At 37.9% G+C, this 26922-nt stretch overlaps 1 protein-coding gene across 1 annotated transcript; it reads left to right on the forward strand.

Annotated features, from left to right (window-relative positions):
• The first annotated feature begins 13379 nt into the window (after positions 1-13379).
• On the forward strand, positions 13380-15873 carry LOC133778048 (uncharacterized). Its single transcript, XM_062217867.1, has 2 exons — positions 13380-13530; positions 13790-15873. Exon 2 carries the CDS (start codon positions 13873-13875, stop codon positions 15772-15774), a length of 1902 nt encoding a protein of 633 aa, XP_062073851.1. The 5' UTR covers positions 13380-13530; positions 13790-13872; the 3' UTR covers positions 15775-15873.
• Positions 15874-26922: the final 11049 nt, after the last annotated feature.

Genomic DNA, 26922 nt, shown 5'->3' on the forward strand with positions numbered 1-26922 from the left:
CCTCATAAATGAATAGGAATTTTTTTTGATATTCATATAAATGATTCAAATAATAATTATAATATTCAAATATAATAAAATTGTACTTTTATTTAAATCAATAAAATGTCTTTACATGCTTTTAGGGAATAAACTCTAACAGTTAAGTCTTCATGTCGTGACCCAAATTTCCACCCCTAACTACAACAAAATTAATATATTTAAGGCTAAAATTAATTTTAACCTATAAAAAATGTATTTAAAATAAATAAAAATCTAATCCAAATAAAAAATTATTTTTTCTCTCCACTCTCTTTCTCTTCCCCCCTTCTTCTCTCTATTCTTCGTATTCTCAATTGAAAGAAGAAAAATCAAATGCAAGAACAATCCAAGAATCAAACTCATGTTTAAATAAACCTTGACCCATAAATCTCTATCGGCAAACCAAATTTCAAAACAAAAATCTATTCCAAATTTTTTACACAATACTAATATCAATGTAAACAACCCCAACAATTATCAATTCAACAAACCCAACACTATAAACAAAAATTTGATCTCATACCATCACAACAAAATCTCATATTTGGCATTAATATGTGAACAAATCTAATCAGAAAAATTCCCCATAAAAAATCCAGAAATCCAAAAACTTGAGCATGCTTGAGACCTTGAAACCCAGAAACCCAAATTTTCCAGCCTCCTCTTCAGCAACGCAATTACCTCTGCGTGCCTCCCTGCGAGCCCAACTTCTTCGACTGTGAAGCTCCCTTACACATTAACCTTCGTCCCTCACTGACCGTGAAGCTCCCTCCCTACAACGCAACTACAGAAACCCAGATTCTCCAGCCTCCTCTTCAGCAATGCACCTACCTCCGCGCGCCACCGCACAAGCCTAACTTCTTCGACCGTGAAGTTCTCTCGCACACCAACCTTTGTCCCTCACCAACTATGAAGCTCCCTCCCTACAAAGCAACTACCTTCGACTGACCTTCGTCGCCCAGCAACCCAAATCTGTCGCAGATGGATCAAGAGGAAATGAAGAAGAAGATGAAGTAAAAGAAGAATAAGAACTGAAGAAATGAAGAAGAAGAAGAAGAATGGGAGGGGGGAAAACGATTTAATTTTAGGGATTTTGTTTGTTTTTTATTTTATTTAGTTTAATTTTAATTAAGTTTGTTTAAGATTTTTAGTTTATTTAATTAAGTTTAGTATAGCAATTAAAAATATAATTTTGATTTTTAAAAAAAATTAAATATTAGATCTTTTTGTTATCCCCAAAATTTGAATACGATGACGTGGCGATCAAAAGTGACAAGTGGAAATACATGGTAGTCAATAAATGTGTTATCAAGAAATGCAAAAGGTTTGAGATTAATATTCAGAGTTGTGATATTATTGGTCATAAAAAGTATTTATCTGGTTTGGAAGTGATTTGACCGACGGGGTGAAATTTTTGGCCGACCGGTAAGGATTTTTGACTGACCAGTAAAGCGCTTTGGCTGACCAGTCATCTTGGAGTCAAGTGTATCCGGTCAGTCAAATGTTTTGCCTAACCAGAAGGGTGTTTTGGCCGACCAGTCTCACTTTAGGGAGTGGAGTTGGCCGACCAGACAGATCATGATTCTGCAACAAAATTTTAGTAACGACTTCAGCTAGAATTATTCGTACCCACAGCAAAATCTCTCAGATTATCCCAAAGAAATCGCATATTGTTGTATTTTAAATTTGATTATTAATTAAATATTGGTGAGAGCAACTGAATTATCCCGATTATGAGGGATTTTGATTTGTACGATCCTGAGCTTATAAATAAAGAGTTCATGGCATCATTGAGGGGATTCGAATTCTGATTTTCCTGAGAGAGCATTTGTATTATGAGAGAAATCTTGCATTTTCTTCATTTACACTTAAGAAACTCAGTTGATATATGTGTTGGGGTTTTATGCCCTAATTAAAACCAAAATTCTTTGTAATCTCATTTTATTATCAATAAAAGAATAGAAATCATTTTTTGACTTGGTCAATCACTTTCCTCACATGTTTTATTTTCATGGTTATTTGTTTAATATAAACTTCTATTAAATCCATAGCATATAGCTAATCTTATTTATAGTGATGTAATCACAGTGGAATATAAATATGATTATATGTTCAAAATAAGTTAGTCCTAAGATTAGTCAGTGCACTGGATTTACACTGACTTGCCAATCTACGATATGATCTACTTACACATTATAGTATTATGTTCTTTCCAGAACATTAGCAAAGTAGATAAGATCGAATGTATTTGTTACATCGGACTGGACCGATATTGACAGTTGATAAGATAAGTAAACATACCATTATTATCTATTCTAGTCATATCATATAGTTGACCATAGGTCAATTCATTCTCAATTCTAAGTGGTTAGTATTCTAACTGATTGTATTATTTGAGTTCTTTGACTTGTTCGTTACCAGCTTACCATACGGACTAGCCCATACTTACATCTTGGGAACTCGGTAGTATAATTGAGTGGGAGTGTTAATCATAGATATGAACATCTATAGCTTCTGATGAAGAAGTGAAACGATGGTTTCCTTTTAGTTTGGTTCAAGGTGTTAAATGCTAGAGATCTCATTTCAGTAATTAAATTAGTTTACTGAAATATCATTTACAAAGAACTAAGTGTTTTAAGGATAAAATACAATGAAGGGTAAAACGGTATTTTAGTCCCATCTCATTGTAGACCGTCTATAGAGGATTGAGTGACAATTGTGGTTGTAACAATGGATAATTAATAGCGTATCTATATTTGTTATAGAGCGTTCTATGAATTCAATAGTGCAATTCCGAGTCTATAGTGGAGTCACGAGGAATTAATAAGTTAGTAAATTTATTTGTTAGATTTATGATAACTTATTGGAGCTTGATTTCATAGGCCCATGGTTCCCATTGTACCTTGGATAAAATCATCTAGATAGTCTCAATTAATTGATTTAATCATCAATTAGAATTATCAAAGTTGACTAGGTCAATTTTGGATAGTTTCACAGAGTTGTGTAATTTTGAGAAGAAAAGAGAAATTATGGCAGATTTATTAATTAAGATAAATTGGTATTTAAATTAATAAATAATTTTAAATCAATGTTCAAATTATAAATAATTAATTTGATAAAGGATTTAAATAATTATTTAATTAATTAAATCAATAAAAAATAATACAGGCCTTGATTTTAAGTCCAATGGGCTTATAATCAAATGAGAAATTTCACGGGCCTATAGCCCATGATAATTTTGACTTAGGGCTTCAAAATGGCTATTATTTTATTGATTTTTTAATTAAATTAAATGGCCTAATTGAGTCTATAAAAGGAGTGCTTAGAGAGAAGTCAAAAGAACAATAAGTTTTTTGATAAGTCTCAAGTCAGATTTTCTGATAGTTTTAGATTCTCTCTAAACACAAGTCATTTTCTAAGCCTCTTTGTTATTTCCTCTTCTTCTCTCTATATCTATCTCATGTGTTGAGAATTGCCCACACTAGTCTAGGTGGTTCTAAGGATACATTGGAAGATTGTGAAGAAAATAGAAGATCGGTTCAGTTTCTTGATAATACTCTGCGACAGAAATGATACAAGAGTTAGAGAAACTGAAGGAATGACTCTTAATTCCGCTGCGTATACTGTAAGTATTATATTATTTGTTTCTCTTTGAATTCAATTTTAGAAATATGTTTTAGGCTATCTCGTATTAATTTGTTTAATATTAGATATACATGAAAATAAATAAAGATCCTGTATAAGCTTTTTCCAACAACTGGCCTCAGAGCCTTTGGTAATATTTATTTTCATGCATGAACATGTTTAAAATTGGATTATATGATATGTTTGAATAATTGGATGGTTTTTCATGTTTTTATGAACATATTGATTTTATGTGAATTTTAGCAATTTTTAGGTTATTTTGTTGCGTTTTCTATGCTATTAATTTTTATATATGCTTTATTTTGTGTAAAACATGTTAAAAATTAATTAGAAAATTGTTTTGGTTTGAAAAATTGCTCAAAAAAAATTTTGGGAAAAATTTGGCCTGGCTCCCATGCACGTGCGCGCCCTTCGCGCGCACGCCCGCGCGCGCCCACGCACACTAGCACGATGAACAGTACCCGTGAACAGTACCACATGTACTATTCATCCAATTTTTTTTTTAAAAAAAATTAAAATTTGTAGAAATAAATTATTTATAATCAAAACCACAAATATATTTTTTGTTTCATCATTTAATTTTTTTAAATAAAGATATTTTTGTTAGTGGGGATTTAAATAATTAGATATTTTCTACAAACATTCAAATTCAAATTTAAAAATAGACTAATAACTTAATTTTAAATCTTTTAATATATTAAATATTAGAATTATGATATTAGATATTTAAGATATTTTCATTTAAATTCTTGAATTTGTTTTATTAAATCTTTATTTGAAAATATAAATATCTTTTTATTCTATAGTTTTTAATATTTAAATTATTTGAAATTTGAACATTGTTAGTTAGATATTTTTATGGATATTTGAATTTATTTAACTATTTGAGATATTTTAGGGTTGTTATAACTATTTATATTTTATTTTTTTTAATGGTTAAAATATTAGCTAATAGTTATAACAACACAAGATATTTTGGAAAATAGTTAAGATATTGATTTTAAAATTTAAAATTGGTTAAATTTTGAAAAATATAATTTTTTTTCAGCCAATTAATAATTTTTTTTAATGGGATTTAAATTAACTTTGGTTAATTGTTGATAAATCTTATTTAAATTAAATTAATATTTTTTTATCAAATTAACCTAAAACCAAGTTGATTGTTGATAAATGAAATTTAAATTAACTATTGTTAATTGTTGATAAATTTCATTTAAATTGACTTATTTTTTGTAAAAAAAAAAATTAATTAATTTGAATTTTTTTTGATAAATTTTAGATAATTAATTGTGGTATTTTTGCAAATGAAATAAATTGTGGTATTTTTTGCATAAATTCATAGAATTGCTCATATAGTAACATGATTAGGCTCATCCAATTATAACATGTCTGTGTTGCACTATATATGGTATTTTTGCAATTGGGCTTAGATGCATATAATGGCCCATATGTTTGTTAGATATATGGTATTTTGCCAAATAAAATATTCATAAAATGATAGGTTTTATTTGGGCCCATTAGAAAATGTAAAGTTTAAATTCCTCTCTTGTGGGTGATTCCACTTGTGAAGGCCCATTTGCTTTGCATGACTATAGTGGGCCTAATCAATTAATAACAATTAATAAAACGAAGGTTTAAATTCCTGTCTTTTGGACCTTGTATGGAAGACAGGGGGCCTTTGTAGTGGGAACGACATACTGGACCCAGCCCTCCTCCATACAAGCCCAATTGTTAAGGCCCATTTACCTGAGTTGGGCTTAATTGTATAGGTTCATTATATTAGTTAAACCTAAATATTGATTAGCAACAAATTAATTGAATTTGTTTCAATGCGACACTTTAGAATTAATAAGAAATTATAGGACTTTGGTTTTAAAAAAAAATTTAATCTGTTTAATTTTAAAAAAAAACCATAGTCATTAATTTTCTAAAAATAAATAATAAAAATATTAATTTTAATTTTATAATGAGCTTATTTTAAGAATTTTATTTGATCTCCACTGTTGGTTTAACATAGTCAATAGCTTAATGGGGCCTCGAGACGCTTTGATTCGTCCCCCTACGGAAGATGTTCATTAGTTATTTTGACAAGGTTAGATTTCGAAAGATAGATAATTATAGGTCAAATTCTACTATACTCACCCCTACGGTGACTACTAGGACTAAATCTATGATTATTGAAACCGTGGGTCTAGCTCATAAAATAAAAGATTATGTTTTCTTATTTTGATCGAATAGTAGGTTGTTAATAATGGTGTCCATTATTAAATGAGTTTACAACTCTATTTAACTAGTGGTATTTTTGACTCTCGCCAACCGGGACAAGGATATCATAGATTAGTTAAAAACCTAAAGAAATAGAGATATGATTGTTTTTGGTATTTTTTTCTCATATCTTACATATTTTTGGTATATGTTGTGCTATTTCTTGAAATTTGTGTGAATAGAAGTTTTATTGAGCAAATGTGATTGATTTCTATTTTATTGATAATTTGTAGTTTTAAGTTAAGTAGTGTCTGTTTATACTCCCATCCTTTCTCAACTTTCGATGGAGAAACTCACTAGAAATAACTTCCTTAATTGGAAACAGAATATCAACATAAAGTTGATTGGTGACAACTCTGAGTTCGTCATGATTGAGGAATCCCTAGAACGAGCATCGTCTCTGCATGTTCTTGATAGCACCGTAAATGCTTGGATAACATCGTCTCCGAACGTAAGTTATGGCACCGTGAATTCTCGGATGGCACCGTGTCTGCACATTTGTGATCAACTCAACTATGGTCTGACGCAGCTCATGAACGAGCTTCAGATTATTGAACCTGTCATGGGTGGCCCTAGTAAAGTAGGTGAAAATAAGACTACTGATGTTGCTGCTCATCTAGTTAAGGTTGAAGCTAACCAAGCTTCATCTTCGAAAGCTGGAAACAAGAGGAAAGGTGGACAAATAAACAACCCTAAGCCTGCAAAGGCTGCAAAGACGAGTGCACAACCAAGTGCACAGACGCCTAAGGGGAAGAACATGAAAAACAAGAAAGGTAAAGATAAATGTTTTCACTGCAAAGACAAGGGGCATTGGAAACGAGATTGCCCAAAGTTTCTAGCAGCTAAAAACAAAGGTAATGATTATAGTTCATTTATCTTGGAAACATGTGTTTTAGAGAATGATAAATCCGTTTGGATTATTGATTCTGGATCTACCAACCATGTTTGTAACTCTTTACAGCTTCTTGAATCGTGGGAGGAAGTGAACGAAGGAGGCTTAAAGCTTAGAGTTTGGAACTGAGTGTTCGTTGCGGTCCAAGCTAGAGGAAGAGCTCGTCTGAAGTTCGGAAATAAATTTTAATTTTAAAAGATGTATTTTTTATTCCGGATTTTAGTAGAAATTTAATTTCAGTTTCCATGTTGCAATTAGAACGATTTGTTATGACTTTCACAAGTTTTAATATATCTATTTCTTTCAATGGATCACAATTGTGTATTGCATGTTTGGAAAACGGGCTTTATATTCTGCGACCTAACAAACCCCTCGCTCTTAACAATGATTTATTCAAAGTAGCTAAACCTAGGACCAATAAACGTCAAAAGACCGATAACAATAATATGACGTATTTATGGCACTTGAGACTAGGTCACATTGGCTATGATATGATTCAAAGACTTACAAAGGACGGACCTTTGAGGGAACTCACCTTAGGTGAATTACCTGTCTGTGAATCTTGTCTAGAAGGCAAACTGACCAAGCGTCCATTCTCTGCAAAGGGTGATAGGGCCAAAGAACCACTTTGTCTTATGCATTCAGATGTTTGTGGACCTTTGAATATACAAGCCAGGGGTGGTTTTGAGTATTTCATCACTTTCATTGACGATTACTCTAGATACTCATGTCTTTACCTAATGCATAGGAAATCAGAAACATTTTCAAAGTTTAAGGAATTCCTAGCAATGGCTCAGAACCAATTAGGTAAAAGGTTAAAGATCTTGCGATTTGATAGGGGTGGAGAATATTTGGATATGCAGTTCCAAGATCATTTAACTGAACTTGGGATTTTATCACAACTTACTGCCCCAGGTACTCCGCAATAAAATGGTGTAGCGGAATGCTGAAACAAAACTTTATTGGAAATGGTTAGATGCATGCTTAGTTACTCAACTCTACCAACTTCGTTCTGGGGACATGCAATTGAAACTGCAGATGACATTCTCAATGTCGTGCCATCAAAATCAATCCCCAAAACACCTTTAGAACGCTGGAATGGTCGTGAACCTAGTTTACGCCGTTATAGAATCTGGGGGTGTCCCGCTCACGTCCTGAGGAAAAAGGAGGGAAAGCTAGAACCGCAAACTGAAGTTTGCATGTTTGTTGGCTATCCTAAAGGTACTCGGGGTGGACTTTTCTATAGTCATTCAGAAAAGAAAGTGTTTACTTCTACAAATGCTACTTTTCTGGAAAATGACTATGTCCAGAACTTTAAACCTCGCAGCAAAGTAGTTTTAGAGGAGATGGTTAAAGAATTGACTCCAACCAATGTTCCATCGTCATCAACGCGAGTTGATGATGAAATTCCTACTCTTCATGTACAACCGATGCAAGTCAATTTAAATGAAGAAAGTACCACTGTTCCTGAGCAAACAGTCACGGAGCCTCGTCGTAGTGGGAGGGTTTCTAGAAACCCAGTTCGCTATGGTTTGGATGGTGAAACCAATATGGTTGTTGGTGACACTAGTGATGATGATCCATTGTCTTTCAAACAGGCAATGGCTAGCCCTAAAAAGGAACTATGGCTCGAAGCCATGATACAGGAAATGGAGTCTATGTACTCAAATTTCGTCTGGGATCTTGTGGAAGCACCTAGTGAATTTAGGGCCATTGGGTGCAAGTGGATCTACAAGAAGAAACGAGGTGTTGATGGAAATATCGAGACTTATAAAGCTCGATTAGTGGCAAAGGGTTATACCCAAAGAGAAGGCATGGGCTATGAGGAAACTTTTAGTCCGGTAACCATGCTCAAATCCATTCGCATCCTCCTATCCATAGCAGCCGCTCTCGACTATGAGATTTGGCAAATGGACGTCAAGACAGCTTTTCTTAATGGAAAGCTTGACGAGGTCATTTATATGGATCAGCCAGAAGGATTTAAAGTATCTGGACAAGAAGGAAAAGTTTGTAAGTTAAATAGGTCCATCTATGAACTTAAGCAAGCTTCTCGTTCCTGGAATCTTAGATTTGATGAAATAATCAAAACCTATGGCTTTGAACAAAATATTGATGAGCCCTGTGTTTACCAACTGAAGGCAAATCAAATAGTGGTATTCCTGGTTCTTTATGTAGATGATATCTTACTCATTGGAAACAATGTTAAGAAATTATCAGATGTGAAGAATTGGCTGAGCACTCAATTCCAGATGAAGGATTTGGGTGAAGCAAGTTATGTTCTAGGTATCCAGATCATTAGGGATAGAAAGAACAAACTTTTAGCTCTATCTCAAGCAGCTTACATTGATAAAGTGCTTGAACGTTTCTCAATGAAAAATTCCAAGAAAGGGCGTCTACCGTCCCGCCATGGAATTCATCTTTCAAAGAAGCAGTCTCCCCAGACTCCTGAAGAGGAAGATGCAATGAGAGAAGTTCCTTACGCATCTATAGTTGGAAGTCTGATGTATGCCATGTTGTGTACTAGACCAGACATCTGCTATGCAGTGAGAGTAGTGAGCAGGTATCAGTCAAACCCAGGACCGGAACATTGGATAGCAGTTAAGCATATCCTGAAGTATTTGAGACGGACTAGGGATTATATGTTAGTCTACAAGGGTGGTGTTCTGAACCCTGTAGGCTACACCGATTCAGATTTTCAGACTGATGTCGATGACAGAAAGTCTACTTCTGGAATGGTGTTTACTCTTGGGGGTGGAGCTGTGATTTGGAGAAGCGTAAAGCAATCTGCAATCTCAGATTCCACCATGGAGGCTGAGTACATAGCTGCGTCAGAAGCAGCTAAGGAAATAGTCTGGCTAAAGAAGTTTTATTCGGATCTTGGTGTTATTCCAGAAATGGATAAACTGCTTGTGTTGTTTTGTGACAATACAGGAGCGATAGCCAACTCGAAAGAACCTCGAAGTCACAAGAGGAGTAAGCATATAGAAAGGAAGTATCACATTATTCGAGAATATGTGGCCAGGGGAGATGTGAAGGTTATGAAGATTGCAATTGAAAACAATCTTGCGGATCCGTTTACAAAGACACTACCAGAAGCTACATTTGATAAGCATATCAAGGAAATGGGATTAGTAGAATTAAGGCATTAGTTTAAATTAGTGCAAGTGGGAGTTTGTTGGGGTTTTATGCCCTAATTAAAACCAAAATTCTTTGTAATCTCATTTTATTATCAATAAAAGAATAGAAATCATTTTTTGACTTGGTCAATCACTTTCCTCACATGTTTTATTTTCATGGTTATTTGTTTAATATAAACTTCTATTAAATCCATAGCATATAGCTAATCTTATTTATAGTGATGTAATCACAGTGGAATATAAATATGATTATATGTTCAAAATAAGTTAGTCCTAAGATTAGTCAGTGCACTGGATTTACACTGACTTGCCAATCTACGATATGATCTACTTACACATTATAGTATTATGTTCTTTCCAGAACATTAGCAAAGTAGATAAGATCGAATGTATTTGTTACATCGGACTGGACCGATATTGACAGTTGATAAGATAAGTAAACATACCGTTATTATCTATTCTAGTCATATCATATAGTTGACCATAGGTCAATTCATTCTCAATTCTGAGTGGTTAGTATTCTAACTGATTGTATTATTTGAGTTCTTTGACTTGTTCGTTACCAGCTTACCCTACGGACTAGCCCATACTTACATCTTGGGAACTCGGTAGTATAATTGAGTGGGAGTGTTAATCATAGATATGAACATCTATAGCTTCTGATGAAGAAGTGAAACGATGGTTTCCTTTTAGTTTGGTTCAATGTGTTAAATGCTAGAGATCTCATTTTAGTAATTAAATTAGTTTACTGAAATATCATTTACAAGGAACTAAGTGTTTTAAGGATAAAATACAATGAGGGGTGAAACGGTATTTTAGTCCCATCTCATTGTAGACCGTCTATAGAGGATTGAGTGACAATTGTGGTTGTAACAATGGATAATTAATAGCGTATCTATATTTGTTATAGAGCGTTCTATGAATTCAATAGTGCAATTTCGAGTCTATAGTGGAGTCACGAGGAATTAATAAGTTAGTAAATTTATTTGTTAGATTTATGATAACTTATTGGAGCTTGATTTCATAGGCCCATGGTTCCCATTGTACCTTGGATAAAATCATCTAGATAGTCTCAATTAATTGATTTAATCATCAATTAGAATTATCAAAGTTGACCAGGTCAATTTTGGATAGTTTCACAGAGTTGTGTAATTTTGAGAAGAAAAGAGAAATTATGGCAGATTTATTAATTAAGATAAATTGGTATTTAAATTAATAAATAAGTTTAAATCAAGGTTCAAATTATAAATAATTAATTTGATAAAAGATTTAAATAATTAAATCAATAGAAAATAATACAGACCTTGATTTTAAGTCCAATGGGCTTATAATCAAATGAGAAATTTCACGGGCCTATAGTCCATGATAATTTCGACTTAGGGCTTCAAAAATGGCTGTTATTTAATTAAATTAAATGGCCTAATTGAGTCTATAAAAGAAGTGCTTAGAGAGAAGTCAAAAGAACAATAAGTTTTTTGATAAGTCTCAAGTCAGATTTTCTGATAGTTTTAGATTCTCTCTAAATACAAGTCATTTTCTAAGCCTCTTTGTTATTTCCTCTTCTTCTCTCTATATCTATCTCATGTGTTGAGAATTGCCCACACTAGTCTAGGTGGTTCTAAGGATACATAGGAAGATTGTGAAGAAAATAGAAGATCGGTTCAATTTCTTGATAATACTCTGCGACAGAAATGATACAAGTGTTAGAAAAACTGAAGGAATGACTCTTAATTCTGCTGCGTATATTGTAAGTATTATATTATTTGTTTCTCTTTGAATTCAATTTTAGAAACATGTTTTAGGATATCTCGTATTAATTTGTTTAATATTAGATATACATGAAAATAAATAAATATCCTGTATAAGCTTTTTCCAACAATATGTTCATCTGATCTTAAGTGTAGATCTATATATCACAACTCTAAGTGGATTAGGCTATTACCAACATATTGTGGCTGAACCACTATAAAATTATCAGTGTCGTCTTTTCTCTTGAAGGTTTACTGTAGTTTTGACGTCTATTTGTCATTGGGCAAAATCGTGGTCAACACTTTTAAATTTGGTTTTAATTTTAAAAATTAAATTTGATAGAATTTAAAATTTAATATTTAATAAGACTGAATGGTATTTTGGTTACATTTGAAAATAGTTTGACCAAAAGCGGGCTCAAGGTATTAAATTGACCCGTTTTGCAAAACACAGGGTCCGATTTGTCATTTAACAAAACAGAGGGAGCGATTGAGTATTCGGGCAAAACACAGGGGCTAAACTAATATTTTCCCAATTATTTATAAGATAAAATAATATAGAATATACTTTTTGTTGTAACTTTTAGTGTTGTGATTGGAATAAAAAAAATTATAGTGATAAAATTTCAGCATTTTGGTGGTGATTCAATACCAAAATGACTTTTGCCATTGGAGTTGCTCATCCTCAATGGAGTGCTATAATAGTGGTGTATTACTATATTTTGGCACATGTATTTAAAAAGATGTGACTCTAATAGAATTGGAAAATTTGTGTCAAATTTGGCACAAAATATAGCATAAACCAAATTTATGACACAATAAATTTTACATTTTTTATTTTGCTTCACTAATTAATAAATTGAGAATTTACTCGTTTGATACTCTGTGTTTTTGCAAAGTATCATTTGATACCCTCTATTTTCAATAATACTCATAGGGTACCATGTATTTTAAAATTATACATATTTGATACCTTAGATTCAGATTTGATAGATAACATTTTGTTAATATGATCAAATTGCCATCAATTATATGTAATTAAATAATTAAATTTAAATTTAGAACTTATATAATTGACAACAGTTTGATTAAATTGGTAAAATTTTATTAATTAAATTTAAGTTTATGATACAAAATATGTACGATTTTAAAATACAAAGCACCAAATATGTACGATTTCAAAATATTAAGTACCAAATGAACATTATTGTAAACACATGAGACTAAAATGATACTTTACAAAAATATATGGTACCAAATAATTAGCTACTCTAATAAGTTTTACTTTTTTTATTAAACATTTTGTCATTAATTAATATCATTTGTTAATTAAAAGTTTTTTAACCTTTTAATATACATTTCAATGAAAATTAAATGATTTGTTTATTTTTTTTATATATAGTAAATTTGCATATATTGTGCATCCGCATTATAGATAATTTCAAAAATTTCACCAATTTCCCAATTAGAAATTTACCTGATACACACCGGTTCAGAAACAGAACTAAGCAGGCACGTGCTTTGCTATTTTCTTTTTTTAAGAAAAATCCATTCGTCTATATTGTCAATGAGTAATGACATGCGACTCAAAATATATACCCAATTATTATATATGCTACAAACTTATTTTGCTCACTATTTTAAAAAAATAATGAACACATATCATTGCTCAACGTAAATTCTCCATCCAAAAAAAAAAAAAAAAAATATATATATATATATATATATATATATATATAAAACACTCCTGTACTACTCCACCATCATATGATTCTGTTTCTGATATAGAGAAGAAAAACAATCCGCCATCGACTTCAACCAGGTATCCTAAAATCCTCCAGTCTTCGTATCAGGTTCTATATTTGATTTTTTAGGGTTTAAGTCACGTTTTGTTTCATCTTCAATCCCATTGATGGTATTGTAATTTTAGAGTTTAAGATGGGTTTTGTTTTGTGTTCTTGGCTTCATCTTGAAAGAAGACTACGTAATCATGCTTTCTTTACATCTGTTCATCTGGGCAAGCATTGAATTTCTTTTCGTTTTCGATTTTGTCTAATTCATGTTCAATTTGGCGTGATTAGGTTGCTGGTGGATTAATTATTACGCGTGTTTTCCGATGGTTTTCCTGGTAACCAAGCAGGGGTTTTAATATAATTGGGATGTAATGGCACTTGGGTTCATCTCGAATCTGCATAATCTTTGGCCCTTTAAGGCGCTCAAACACGATGACCTAAGAGTATCTCGTGATTTGGTTCGCAAGCTTCCGATTCCTGAGCGGACTAAGCAATTTGTTTATGCAATTTGGGAGCCAGAAAATCAATCTGTGATATACGTACTTTCTACTCAAAGTTTATCTGAGCGGTCGGCATTGGATGTTAAGTGTTTGATTAGGGAGATTAAGCCTGATGCTGTAGTTGCTCAAGTGGGTCTTCCTCATGGGGCTGAAATACTTGCGGAAGAGAGTGAATTGGATCAGTGTGTTGAGAACCCACTTCCTACCTCTTCGTTTGAAGTTTTAAGACGATGTTTTGTGGACAAAGTTAGTAAAGAGAAGTACGAAGATGTTGCTGGCAATTTGGTTTTGCGAGAGGTTTTTGGTGTTAGTTTTCACGGACATCTTTTGGCAGCCAAGAAGGCAGCACGGGAGGTGGGGTCATCATTCTTGGTGATAGAGTCGCCATGCTTATCAATAGCTGCCAATGATACAGAGCGTGAAAATGATGTATTGAACAAGTTTCAGGGCTTAGTTAGTAGTTTGGTTCCTCCGCAAGCTTTTGGTTCAGTTGCTACTTTGAGTTCAAGGAGGTTTCTCTTGAACAATGATATTCAGTCGCAAATGGTCAAGGTTTTATCACCCGTTATGGAGATGTCAATATCAAGGTTAAGTCCATCAAGTTCAGTCGCCAAAATGGGCTTGGGGGAAACTCAGCCTCAAGATAGTTATGAGGCTCCACCGTTTGCTCAGTCCATTTATCCATTGCTTGTCGATTTGCATAATATATTTGCAGATCTCCCATCCATTGGAAGGGCTCTTGCTCATGCTCAAAAGATGCTATATGATGTGAACAAAGGGGAAGCTGTTGATAGCAAAATCATGTCAGAGGTTTACACCTTCCAAATTGCAGTTGAGGGGCTGAGAATTGCTCTGAACAATGCTGCTAGACTGCCTCTCAACAAAATAGGGGATCCGGGCTCAGTTAAGGCCGACTTCTCTGATCTTTCTCTTCAGGAAAAATCTCAAGTACTTCTTGCACACGCCCTTCAATCCCAGACTAAGAAGTTCAAGACCATTGTTGCAGTGGTGGATGCCAGTAGCTTAGCAGGTCTAAGGAAGCACTGGAACCATCCAGTTCCTTCAGAAGTCAAGGATTTGATTGGACAGCTTTGTATCAGTGATGAAGGTGATGAGGAAATGCCAAATCAGACAGACAAGAAGCTTTTGTTGACTAATAAACCCGTGGTAGCTGTGGGAGCAGGGGCTACAGCAGCTCTGGGAGTTTCATCGCTTTCGAAAGTTGTCCCTGCATCAACCTTCATGAAGGTTATAACCTTGAACGTGCCTGCTTCACTTAAAATCATTATGACTCAAACACAGAAGGCATTGGCGCTTGTCCTTGGCAAAACTCTTGGTCCAACAAAAGTTGTTGCTCCGAGTTTTGCCAGTTCTGGATTCAAAACAACATCACTTTTTAAAGCCACTGCTTCTGCTGAGAAGATCAGGGCAGTTGCCCATGGTGTTATAGCCTCAGCTGAGAAAACCAGCCTCTCAGCCATGAGAACAGCTTTTTATGAAATAATGAGGAAACGCCAGGTTCGGCCAATCGGTTTTCTGCCATGGGCAACATTTGGGTGTAGTGTTGCAACGTGCACAGGATTGCTTGCTTATGGAGATGGGATCGAGTGTGCTGCCGAATCTGCTCCTGCTGCTCCATCAATCGCCAGTTTAGGCCGTGGAGTTGAGAGATTGCAAGAGGTATCTCAGGAGGTGAGGCAAACAGATAGCACCAGAATACATAAGTCTATAGAATCATTAATGAATAGATTAAAGAAAGCAAGAATTCAATAAAATAAGAATGTGATTCTTCTCTTTCAATGGTCGTTATCTTTGTAAAGTGATTTTTGATCAAGTAAGAGAGTTCATAAATCAAAATTGTTTATAGAGTTAGAGAGTCTGCAGCAGGGTTTATACTAGTCGTCATAGGAGTCTGTTATTTGCATTAAAATTCTAAATTTACTTTTCAGAATAATAAAGTGATAAAAATTAAAGAAATCTGAATTTATAGTTAAACCTTTATTTGGTATTAGGCCAAACCAGATTTATTGCTTAGAGAGACAAGTATGATTACAGCATTGAAGGACACTAATCTGGGACAGAAAATTTGAGTCCGAAATAAAATAATATTGAAAAAGTGGAATATGAGAATATCTTTATATAACGAAAATTGTTGTTATCCTTTAGATTTAACATTTTTTTATTATTTTCTAACAGTTTTAAAATCATCTAAACTAAAAGCAATTCATCTACATAAGGTAAATATTTTTATATTTTAAAAAAACAAAAACTAAAAAGTAATAAAGTTATCTTAATAAGATAAATAAGTTAAAAAAAAATAAAAAATATAAATTAGTGATAATAATTTATCATCACATATTTTAAAATTTCATATTAAACTATTTATATTACTCTATCAATTATGTTTTCAAAATTATAATCAAGCTTAGATTTATTCTTTTATTTCTTATTGTTTACCCAAAAACGACTCCTGATGACATGGCAGGATTGACTTACACGTGGTAGGCACGTGACAACTTTAAATAGATGAATCCTCTTCAACCATCGACCATAAACTTATTGATTTATCAAGTATCGCGCTTAGGTGCGACCAGTCTGGTTGCATACTTTCATTTACTTCCTTTTCAATATGTAATCTTGTAATATTTGCAATAATTATATTTTCTTTTATTACTTAGATATGTGAGTCTTAATGATAATTAAGGCCCATCAGCCCATATAATCTTCTTGAGCCTATAAAGAAGAACTAAAGTGCTCAAGGAAGAGACTTTTTGAACTTCTGATCTTTGTATCTTTGTATCCTGAGAGAAGAATATAGTGTGATTTTCACCGAAGGTATAATCTTATCAAGGCTTGTGAAACTCATGAACCCCAGTTCATTGATCACAATGTTGGAATTCAATATCAATAAGAACACTAAATGGACGTAGGTCATTACCATCTAATTGGGGCTGAATCACTATAAATCGTTTGTGTCGTTTGCTTTCCATTTGATTTTTCTTATTGTTTTCATCTCATTCTCTATCGTTTATCTGACTCCATGTCGTTGACGAATTTGAGGGTCAACATTTTGGTGCTTTCGTTGAGAGACGGACTCAAGACTTCAAGAAGATAAAATGGCTAAGACATCCAAGAAGACGGGGCAGACTGCTGGCATTGCATCCACCCAGCCTCCTCCACCAAATGTGGCTGAAGATGAGCCACAGTTGGACTTTGAAGAGGAAGAAATAGATTCTGAAACTCTAAGGACAACATTGAGTGTGTTGCAAGAGGAGTTGGCCAATCTGAGTGCCAATCAAGAGAATGCGGCTGAGATGTTGGCATTGCAACAGAGGGAAATTGAACGCCAACGCCAAGAACTGAATGAGAGGCAGACAGACATGGACCGCCGGCAGAGAGATCCCACTGCTGCCCTAGAAGCAGCCATTCAGTTGGCTTGGGGGCAAGCTGCGCCGGCTTCTCAACCGGATCAGCCACCAAGCGTACCGCCACAACGGGCCTCAAACTCGAGTCCTCCGCTTCAGCCGGCAAGCCCTCAAAGGCCGGAGCAACCACTTGTTGCTCAACAGGATATCCTAATTCAGGATCCTGAGCAGCAGCCACCTTCTTGTGCTGGTTGGGATAATCTCCAGCGTCAAAGGCAGAATAGGGCCGGGCAGCCTCCCCGAAGTCCTAGATGCCCAATGGATAATGACTAAAATCCACCGAGCAGGGGGCAACATCCTTTTACTAACAGAAAGTACGCCGAATCAGGCTCTGCGGTCAGGGGACCCCCACGGCATGATAATGCCCGGGACCTACCGACCAACGCAGGCCTCCCTCTAACGCTCGAGAGGTGCCAACTAGAGGGGGGAACAGTGCGACCAGCCGGTCGTGCCATAGTCGGTCGTAGTTCAGGGACGGCCATGACTATAATGAAGCTGACTCCGGCAAAAGGAATGCTGGTCGAGGACGAGAAGAAAGAGGTGGAGAAAGGAATCCCCCACCAAGAGAAAATAGGCATGCGAGCCAGAATGCTGGGGGGCAGTCTAGGTAGCCTAACATCTTTGATCGGTTGGGCGCTAGCGAGCAAAGGCGCAGAGATGATGATCTAAGGGATGTGCTCAACGACAGGCGTGAAAGACACGATGAGTACGCTCCTTCGGCACCAGTCGCCCCACTGATCCCAGATGTCGTACAGGCCCAGATCAATGCATTAAACCAGGCTGTTCAGCAGCTGGTAGGGAGCCAGACATCCCACATCGAGTATGATTGGAGAAGAGGCACTCCGTTCATATAAAGAATAGTTGTGGCGGAAACCCCAAGTGAATTCAAGATGTCAGTATTGCCAAACTTCGATGGGTACCGGGACCCAATATCTCATGTGAATAAGTTCGAGATACAAATGGACATCCATAAGGTGTCGAATGATGCTCGCTGTAGAATCTTTCTGGCCACCCTATCTGACACTGCTCAGGAGTGGTTTTTTAAATTCCCTCATGCTAGCATAGTATCATGGGAAATGTTCGTGAGGGAATTCTACGGGCAATTCTACGCTGGTCGTGTGCACCCAACTGAAGCCAATCAGTTGGTCGAGATACGCCAGAAGGAGGGAGAATCCTTGAAGGAATATGTCCATCGTTTCATGCGAGCAGCTGCTGGGGCTAAAACAGTTGACGATGAAGGGAAAATGATGGCCCTTACTGCTGGAGTAAGGCGCCATTCTCCCCTCTGGAACAACTTAAGAAAGAATGGGGTGAAGAGTACCCAGGATTTTCTTGATTGAGCAAATCGATACATTAAGCTCGAGGATGCGATTGCCAACGAGGGGAAATCGCCTGCGAAAGACAAGGGACCAAAAGAAGATCCCGCTAAAGCCGCCAATGGGTCAGATAAACCCAAAGGCAACGGGAACGGTAAAAAATGGTGGAAAAAGGGCAAACGCTGAACCATCGACGTCTGAAAATAAGCGCCCTAAGGGAAACCGGTACGAGCCAAGGTTCACCAACTACACGACCCTTGTCGAGACAGAGCGGAGGTGTACCAGGCGACCAACTCCAATGTCCCTTACAAGCGACCAGCGCCAATAAGGAAGGATATCTCCAAGAGAGATACATCAAAGTTTTGTCGTTTCCACAACGACTATGGTCATGACATTAATGAGTGTAACCAGCTGAAAGACGAGATTGAGTTCCTTATCAGACAGGGACACCTGAGGAGATACGTATGAGCCACTGGAGGTTCTCAGCGATAGGCTCAAGGAGGCAACGAGCAGGCGCTTGTACGCCAACGCTCGCCACCTTTATAGCCAGCTCCTGTGGCAGGTATGTTGCTAACCATCTGTGGCGGCCCACACCTTGCAGGAGATAGTGGGAAGGCAAGGGAACGATACACTTGGACCTTATGCCACGACCAGGTGATCGAGATGCTGAATGTGGAGGAACGAACTCCAAAAAAGGCTCGAATAGAGGAAGAGCTAATAACTTTCTCTGAGCTTGACACGCAACATGTCCGATTTCCTCATTCGAACCATCTAGTTGTGGACGTCCAGATAGCCAACATGATGGTCAAAAGGGTGTTAGTTGACACAGGGAGCTCCATAAATATTTTGTACAAGTCTTCATTGGAGAGAATGAAGTTGTCAGTGAAGGACCTAGAGCCATGCATCCAAACCGTTTATGGTTTTTCTGGTGAAGGGCTCGCGCCAATGGGGTCAATTAGGCTTCCAGTTACAGCAGGAACTGCGCCTGCGAACAGGACATTACTCATTACTTTTATAGTAGTTGATTGTCCTTCTGCATACAATGCCGTAATTGGAAGACCCATTCTGGTCGACCTGCAAGCTGTAACCTCGGTTTGGCACCTTGCCATGAAATTCCCAACCGACGCAGGGGTAGGATGCGTATTGGGAAACCAACGAAAAGCGAGGGAATGATATAATTCCTCGATTACTAAGGCAAAGAGAGGTGGATCGAGGGAAGTCGCCGGAAAAGAGTTGCAGCTGGCCGATGAAACACAAGCCCGATCAGGTGAGCACGTCACCAAATAGGGTGTTGCCCAAAGTGAGGATAGGGATTTAGATCCTCGCTTTGGGGATTTTGAGGAAGAAGTAGGACCAATCGAGGACCTCGAAGAGGTCCAACTCGATGAGGAAGATTCGACCAGGGTTGTGAAAGTCGGTAAAAACTTAGCGACAACAATAAAGAAAAAGCTGGTGGAATTTTTGAAGAAAAACCAGGAATTCTTTGCCTGGTCGCATAAATACAGTTGGAATTGACCCAACAATTATCAGCCATGTCCTGAACATAGATAAAAGCTTTCCACCAGTGCAACAGAAAAGAAGGCTGCTCGACAAAGACAGATCGAAGGCTCTAAAGGAAGAAGTCGAGAAGCTAAGGAGAACAGATTCATTAGGGTAGCATTTTATCCACCATGGGTCTCTAATCCCGTACTAGTCCCCAAGCCAAATGGCAAATGGAGAACATGCGTGGATTTCACAGACCTTAATAAAGCCTGCCCTGAAGATTGTTTCCCAATTCCAAGGATCGACCAACTGATCGATGCCACTTCAGGACACGAGATCCTATCATTCATGGGTTCATACTCTGGGTACAATCATATCAGCATGCACCCACTTGATGAGGATCACACTAGCTTTCGGACCGATACCGGGCTTTACTGTTACAAAGTAATGCCTTTCGGTTTGAAAAATGCTGGCACAACTTACCAGCGATTAGTTAATCACATGTTCAAAGAGATGATCGGTACAAACATGGAAGTATATGTTGATGACATGTTGGTTAAGTCGAAAAAGGCAGAAAAACACATAGGGGACCTGCAAGAGTGCTTCAACATCTTGAACAAATATAAGATGAAGCTGAATCCCCTCAAGTGTTCCTTTGGAGTTGGATCAGGGAAATTTTTGGGATTTATAGTGAACTCACGAGGAATTGAAGCTAATCCCGAAAAAATCAAGGCCCTGGTCGATATGAAATCGCAAACAAAGATAAAAGATGTTCAAAGTTTAACTGGGAGAATCGCCGCTCTAAGTAGATTTATCTCCAAATCAACAGAAAAATGTGTCCCATTTTTTAATCTACTTAGGGGCAATAAGAAATTCGAGTGGACGGAAGAGTACGAGCAGGCTTTCCAGGCACTGAAGTCACATATGTCGCACCCACCGATTCTATCTAAACCAGTTGAAAAAGAAACTTTGTTCATCTATTTGGCGGTCACAGAATATGCTGCTAGTGCTGTCTTGGTAAGAGAGGAGGAAAATGTGCAAAAAGTTGTATATTATGTAAGCAAAAGGCTAATAGGGGTAGAGCTCCGCTACCCGCCCATTGAAAAATTAGCCTACTGCTTGGTCTTAGCCTCCAGAAAGCTGCGACCATACTTTCAAGCTCACCCCATCACAGTACTAACCGACCAGCCCCTACGGCAAGTTCTGCAGAAGCCAGAAGCCGCTGGTCGATTATTGAAATGGGCGGTTGAACTTGAGCAGTTTGAAATTTCTTACCTACCACGAGTAGCAGTAAAAGGGCAAGCTCTGGCCGAATTCGTCGCAGAGCTCACTGGGCTTCCAGACTGTGAACAGACAGAAGAGCCTGAACCTCAAAGCCAAACTCCTCTTGGAAGTTGTTTACAAACAGTTCTTCTAATGAACATCACGCTGGAGCCAGAGTGATTTTGGTAACGCCTGAAGGACATTGATTCCACTGTGCAATCAAATTCGACTTCACAACGTCCAACAACGAAGCCGAGTATGAAGCGCTGCTCGCAGGTTTACGATTATCCAGGGACATGAACATAAAGTCACTTGAAATCTATAGTGACTCCCAGTTGGTGGTTAATCAGATTACTGGAGAATATCAAGCCAGGGGTCTGAAGATGGTTGCTTACTTGAACAAAGTAAAGGATTTGTTGGCGCAGTTTGAGAGATATACTCTCCAGCAAGTACCTCGCGATCAGAACTCAAATGCTGATGCTTTGGCCAAATTAGCAAGTGCAAAGGATGCTGACACCCTGAATATAGTGCCTGTTGAACAACTGTCTGCACCAAGCATCAGAGTAGAAGAAACCTCTCTGGTAATTCAGGCAGAAGATACGTGGATGACACCTTTCATTGAGTACTTGACGCATGGAGTGTTGCCGTCGGACATAAACAAAGCAAGGACCCTTTAGAGGCAGGCTGCTCGGTTTATCCTGGTCGACGAAATTCTATACCGAAGGGGGTACTCCATGCCACTCCTAAGGTGTGTCTCAAAGGAAAGGGCCAAAGAATTAATGCAAGAGGTCCATGAAGGTTTCTGCGGAGATCACGCCGGGGGGCAGAGTTTATCGAAAAAGATCCTAAGGCAAGGGTACTTCTCGCCAACAATGAATGAAGACTCTGTGGATTTTGTTCGGAAATGCGACAAGGGTCAGAGGTTCTCCAAGATACCATGAGCAGCCCCTAACGAACTAAAGCAGATGCAAAGTTTATGGCCATTCGCAGTATGGGGAATAGACTTAATCAGGTCTCTGCCCACAGGAAAGGGCAGTGTCAAATACGCCGTGGTGGCTGTTGATTACTTCACGAAGTGGGCCGAAGCTGGGCCACTTGTAACCATAACGACCAAGAAAGTGCTGGATTTTGTGGTCAAGAACACAGTGTGTCGCTATGGATTGCCAAGAAAAATTGTCTCAGACAACGACACACTGTTTGATAGTGATCTGTTCACAGATTTTTGCGAACGACATGGAATTATCAAAAGCTTTTCTTCAGTAGCTCATCCGTAGGAAAATGGACAAGTCGAGGCTGTCAACAAGACACTAAAGGATACTCTGAAAAAAAGGCTTGAAGAAGCAAAAGGGGCATGGCCAGAATAGTTACCTGAAGTCCTCTGGTCGTATAGAACGTCACATCGAACAGCAACAGGTCATACTCCATTTTCCTTGGCTTATGGATATGAGGCTATGTTGCCTGTTGAATTAGATACGCCATCACATCGACGAATGACATACGATCAAGACACTAATAGCCAGTTATTGATGGAATCTTTGGATTTGGTCGATGAAAGGCGCGAGCAAGCCCAACTTCGAGTAGCAGCTCACCAGCAAAAAGTCGCCTGGTATTTCAACTCTAAAGTATGTGAAAGAAATTTAATGTGGGAGATCTGGTACTTAGAAGAGTTTTCCTTAACACCTGCGATCAAGCTGTTGGAGTACTCGAACCTAACTGGGAAGGACCCTACCAAATCGAAGAAGTCCTCCATCTAGGCACTTATAAACTTGCTCGCTTAAATGGAGATCTCATTCCTCGTTATTGGAATGGAGAACACCTGCGCAAGTACTATCAATAAACAATTCTTCTTAAAGAATTGACTTGTATTAATTTTACTTTTTACAACTTTATGAACAAGGGTTAGTCAATCTTGTGACTGATCGCTTATAAGTGTAAGGCCATATTTTTGATCACTCATACAGACATGATTGTCCATTTATTACGAGAAATAAAAGGGATTGTGCGTAGCCAGTCAATCTTGCCAATTATTATATTTATTACAAGTATTTGCTCATTACATGGGTTGTTTTGCTATATAATAATTTTAAATCTATATTACGAGCAGTAATGTTCGAACAGGTCTTGGTCAAGGCAAGTGATCAAGGATCTAAAGCTCCTCAATCACTTGGGGGGCATACAAGGTATCTAGTAAGCAAAGCATATCAATAAGTATATGTAAACACACGAGCAAAATAAGTGAAAGCCTACTACGATACTTAGAGTATTTTTCAAAATTTTGTTTAAATTTTGTTAAATCAAACCAAAGTGTTATGCTAAGTTCGGTCATGCAAACAGATGTTATAATAAAATGAAATTATTATAATGTCAAAAGAGAAACCCTTTACACCGCGAGCAGCAACTGCTCGGATGTAATTGTCTGTTAAAAGGAAAAGCTGCCCGTGCATCAATAAAAATTTAAATTGTCTCGACACTACGAACCGAGGTCCGTGTGTCTTGAATTACAAAGATAAATAAAAACAACAAAAATTATGAAGCAGGAGGGTCCTGAGGAGTTTGCTGGTCGACGGAGGCCCCAACTTCCTCTTCCATGCCATCAATGCCCATAGCCAAGGAGATTTCGGGGGAGGCTGGTACTTTTGCTCTCTCTTCTTCTTCAAGGCGAGCAAGGCACCTATTTATTTGAGATTCCCTAAGGCGTTCGGAAAGGTAGCTGAAGTCTGCCTCGTGGTTATGCTTCCAGAACGGGTAGAAGCAGTTGAAGGTGGCAACCTTATACCTCTCCAAGTTGCTGACATTGGTCTCCTCGAGCTCTTTGATGCGCTCCTCCAGCCCCTCAGTCTCCTTTCTGCTGATGATCAAATCATCTTGAAGCTTAGAAGCTTCCTTGAAATTAAGCAAAGAAGCCTCCTTGTACTTCTCTTTAGTCTCGATGGCTTTAAGCAAATTAGCCTGGTGCTGTCTCAGCTCTTCGGCCAGCTTAGCCTTCTGTTCGAGCAGCTCGACGTTTTTCTTCTCAGCTGCTTCAAGATGCTCGGAGTATTTCACCTTGGCTACCTCGAGTTTCTCGTTATATTTTGCCTCAGCTGCCCTGAGCTCCTCAGCGTGTCTTTCCTCGGACACCTTAAGTTGCTCGCCAAGCTTATTCTCATACTGAGCAGTCTGGGCTCCCGAACAGTGCAGGCTGGCGCTCATGGTTAAAACTCCCTGCGACCAAAGAAAAGATAAAGTTGTTAATGAAAATAAAGTGACAAGATAAACAAGTAAAGTTCATCAGAAAACGGCCACTCACGCTGAGCACTTCATTCAGGGCGCGGCTGATGATCTGCTCGACTTCCATGGAATCGGTACAATTGATGGCTTCTCGGCTTCGTCGGTGCCTTGATAGCCTAGTCAGCCTATCTTTGGCTGAACTAAGTACAATGTTAGTAAAACTTCTCCTGTCTGATTAGGAGGTCACTGGTTGGCAGGAGGAGGCGTGTTGACAGGTGCTGATGGAGTTGTTTGGTCAGCAGGTGAAGGAGCCGTGTGGACAGATGCTGGTGGAATTGTCTGGTCGATAGGAGCTGGGGGAGGCGTTGTCTCCTTGGAAGGAACCGGTATGGGAGGATCTGCAGTTCGAACCTTTTTCGGTGGAGGGTTGGTGCTACTCTCTCCATGATACTGCTTGCTCCCCTTTTTCTTGCTCGAGGGAGCAGCGGGTTCGGGTTCGCTGTACAGGTCGAACAGATCTTCAGTTACATGGCTGCAAAATAGAAGCGAACATTCAAATAATGTGGATGGAGGTATCTACTAAATCAAGAAAATAAGTTCAAGGAAATTATAATTAAGATACCCGAGCTACAACTACTGGTCGCTACATTATTTACTGTACTACTGCTACACTCACTCTCTGGCTTGAAGAAGTCTGAATTTAAATTAGGAGTGTATTTAAAGTTGCCGTCCCCGTCAAATAAATGACAGGGAATAGGCAAACTATCTAAGAGTGAGAGGTCAGTACCGTTCTCATCTGATGATTCAAGAAAAAGTTTGGGGTGTTCAGAAACCTTCCGTTTGCCCTTTCCTAGTGAAGCAGGGGCAACGACTGCTCGTGGGATGCTGAAGGGTTTCCTAATGGTCACTCTCGTTGTTCTCCTCCTCGGGGGTTGTGACACATCGTGGTGCTGTTCGGGAACTTCTCCGCCGGTAGCACTTCCCGTGGTTGACTCCCTCACATCCTGGTGAGGTGCCAAAAGGCCGACCAACCTTAAATTGGTCTCTATGACCAGATCTTTGACGTTTTTTTCTATGTTGGTCATGCTGGCGAAAGATGCTACTCGTATCTCCATCTCTGGAGTAGGAGCTGGTCGGTGTCATGGACCTGAAGAATACTGAAATTCTAAGGAATGTGCGAAAAAGCTAAAGGAAATTAAACGACCAGTAAATAAAGAATTTACCTTCTTCAGTGAAGGCCAAATTGTTGACGACCAGGTCTGTTGTCAAAAAGTACTCCTGGAAGTACTTCCCACGTTGGACTTATAGGTGATCTCACTCAGGAAGATGCGAGCAGATTCTTGGTGGTAAAAATGGAAGAACCTCGTGTTGTTGTGATTGGGGTTGGACTTGAGATCAAACAGATAGTTGATCTCGTGTGGCGTCGGGACGGACCACTTCTTATGACTGTACAGGATATAGAGAGCAGAAAACACTCTATACCCGTTTGGGGTTATTTGAAAGGGAGCGACCTCAGAATAGTTGGCCACCCCCTAAAAAATGGATGAAGAGGCAAGGTTGCCCCTGCCTCAATATGATATCTCGACTAGGCGCTGAAGGCTCCCCCAGGAAGGTTTGCCAGTTGGTCGATGGAAGGTTTGATTAGGGTTACCCCAGGAAGTCCGTACTTCTTGAGGTAATTCGTTACCATCCTAACTATAATATTGCTAGGAGGGGCAACATACCATTCGACTTCTGGTCGAAGGACGTCCCGAAGTTGGGCTTTTATTTGGATTTCTGGCTGGGATGTGCTTTCGGGTGAAGGGCTGGTCGAAGGATTTTCAACCCGAGGAGCAGGCTGTTTGGCAGGAGGAGAGGTTGTTTTCCTTTTCTTTTGGGCGGTGGATTTTACTCGACCCATGTTCGATGGACTGGTTGAAGGTCTATTAGAAGGGTTTATGAGAAAAAGGAATCTCCGAGATTAGTAACGACGACTATTCCTGATCTTCGAGCAAGTCGTCATCGTCGATCGGCCTCTCACCTCCCCACGAGTCGTGCATGAAAATCTACGAACAGTGAAGGGGAGATGAGAATCTACGGCCAAAAGACCAAGAAAGTGTAAAAGATGGAATAACGTTGCTCGTGTATAAAAGTTAAGCTTTTATACGACCAACAACATTCTAACAAAAACACTAAATTCTATGCAAACAGTTTGGAAAATGGATTAAAAAGCAGAAGTGAAAAGT

The sequence above is a fragment of the Humulus lupulus genome, chromosome 5, assembly GCF_963169125.1.
Source record: "Humulus lupulus chromosome 5, drHumLupu1.1, whole genome shotgun sequence".
Lineage (NCBI taxonomy): Eukaryota > Viridiplantae > Streptophyta > Magnoliopsida > Rosales > Cannabaceae > Humulus > Humulus lupulus.

Bases quoted from the DNA above. Each gene is read 5' to 3' on its own strand.
- LOC133778048 (XM_062217867.1), top strand. From the start codon at position 13,873: ATGGCACTTGGGTTCATCTCGAATCTGCATAATCTTTGGCCCTTTAAG.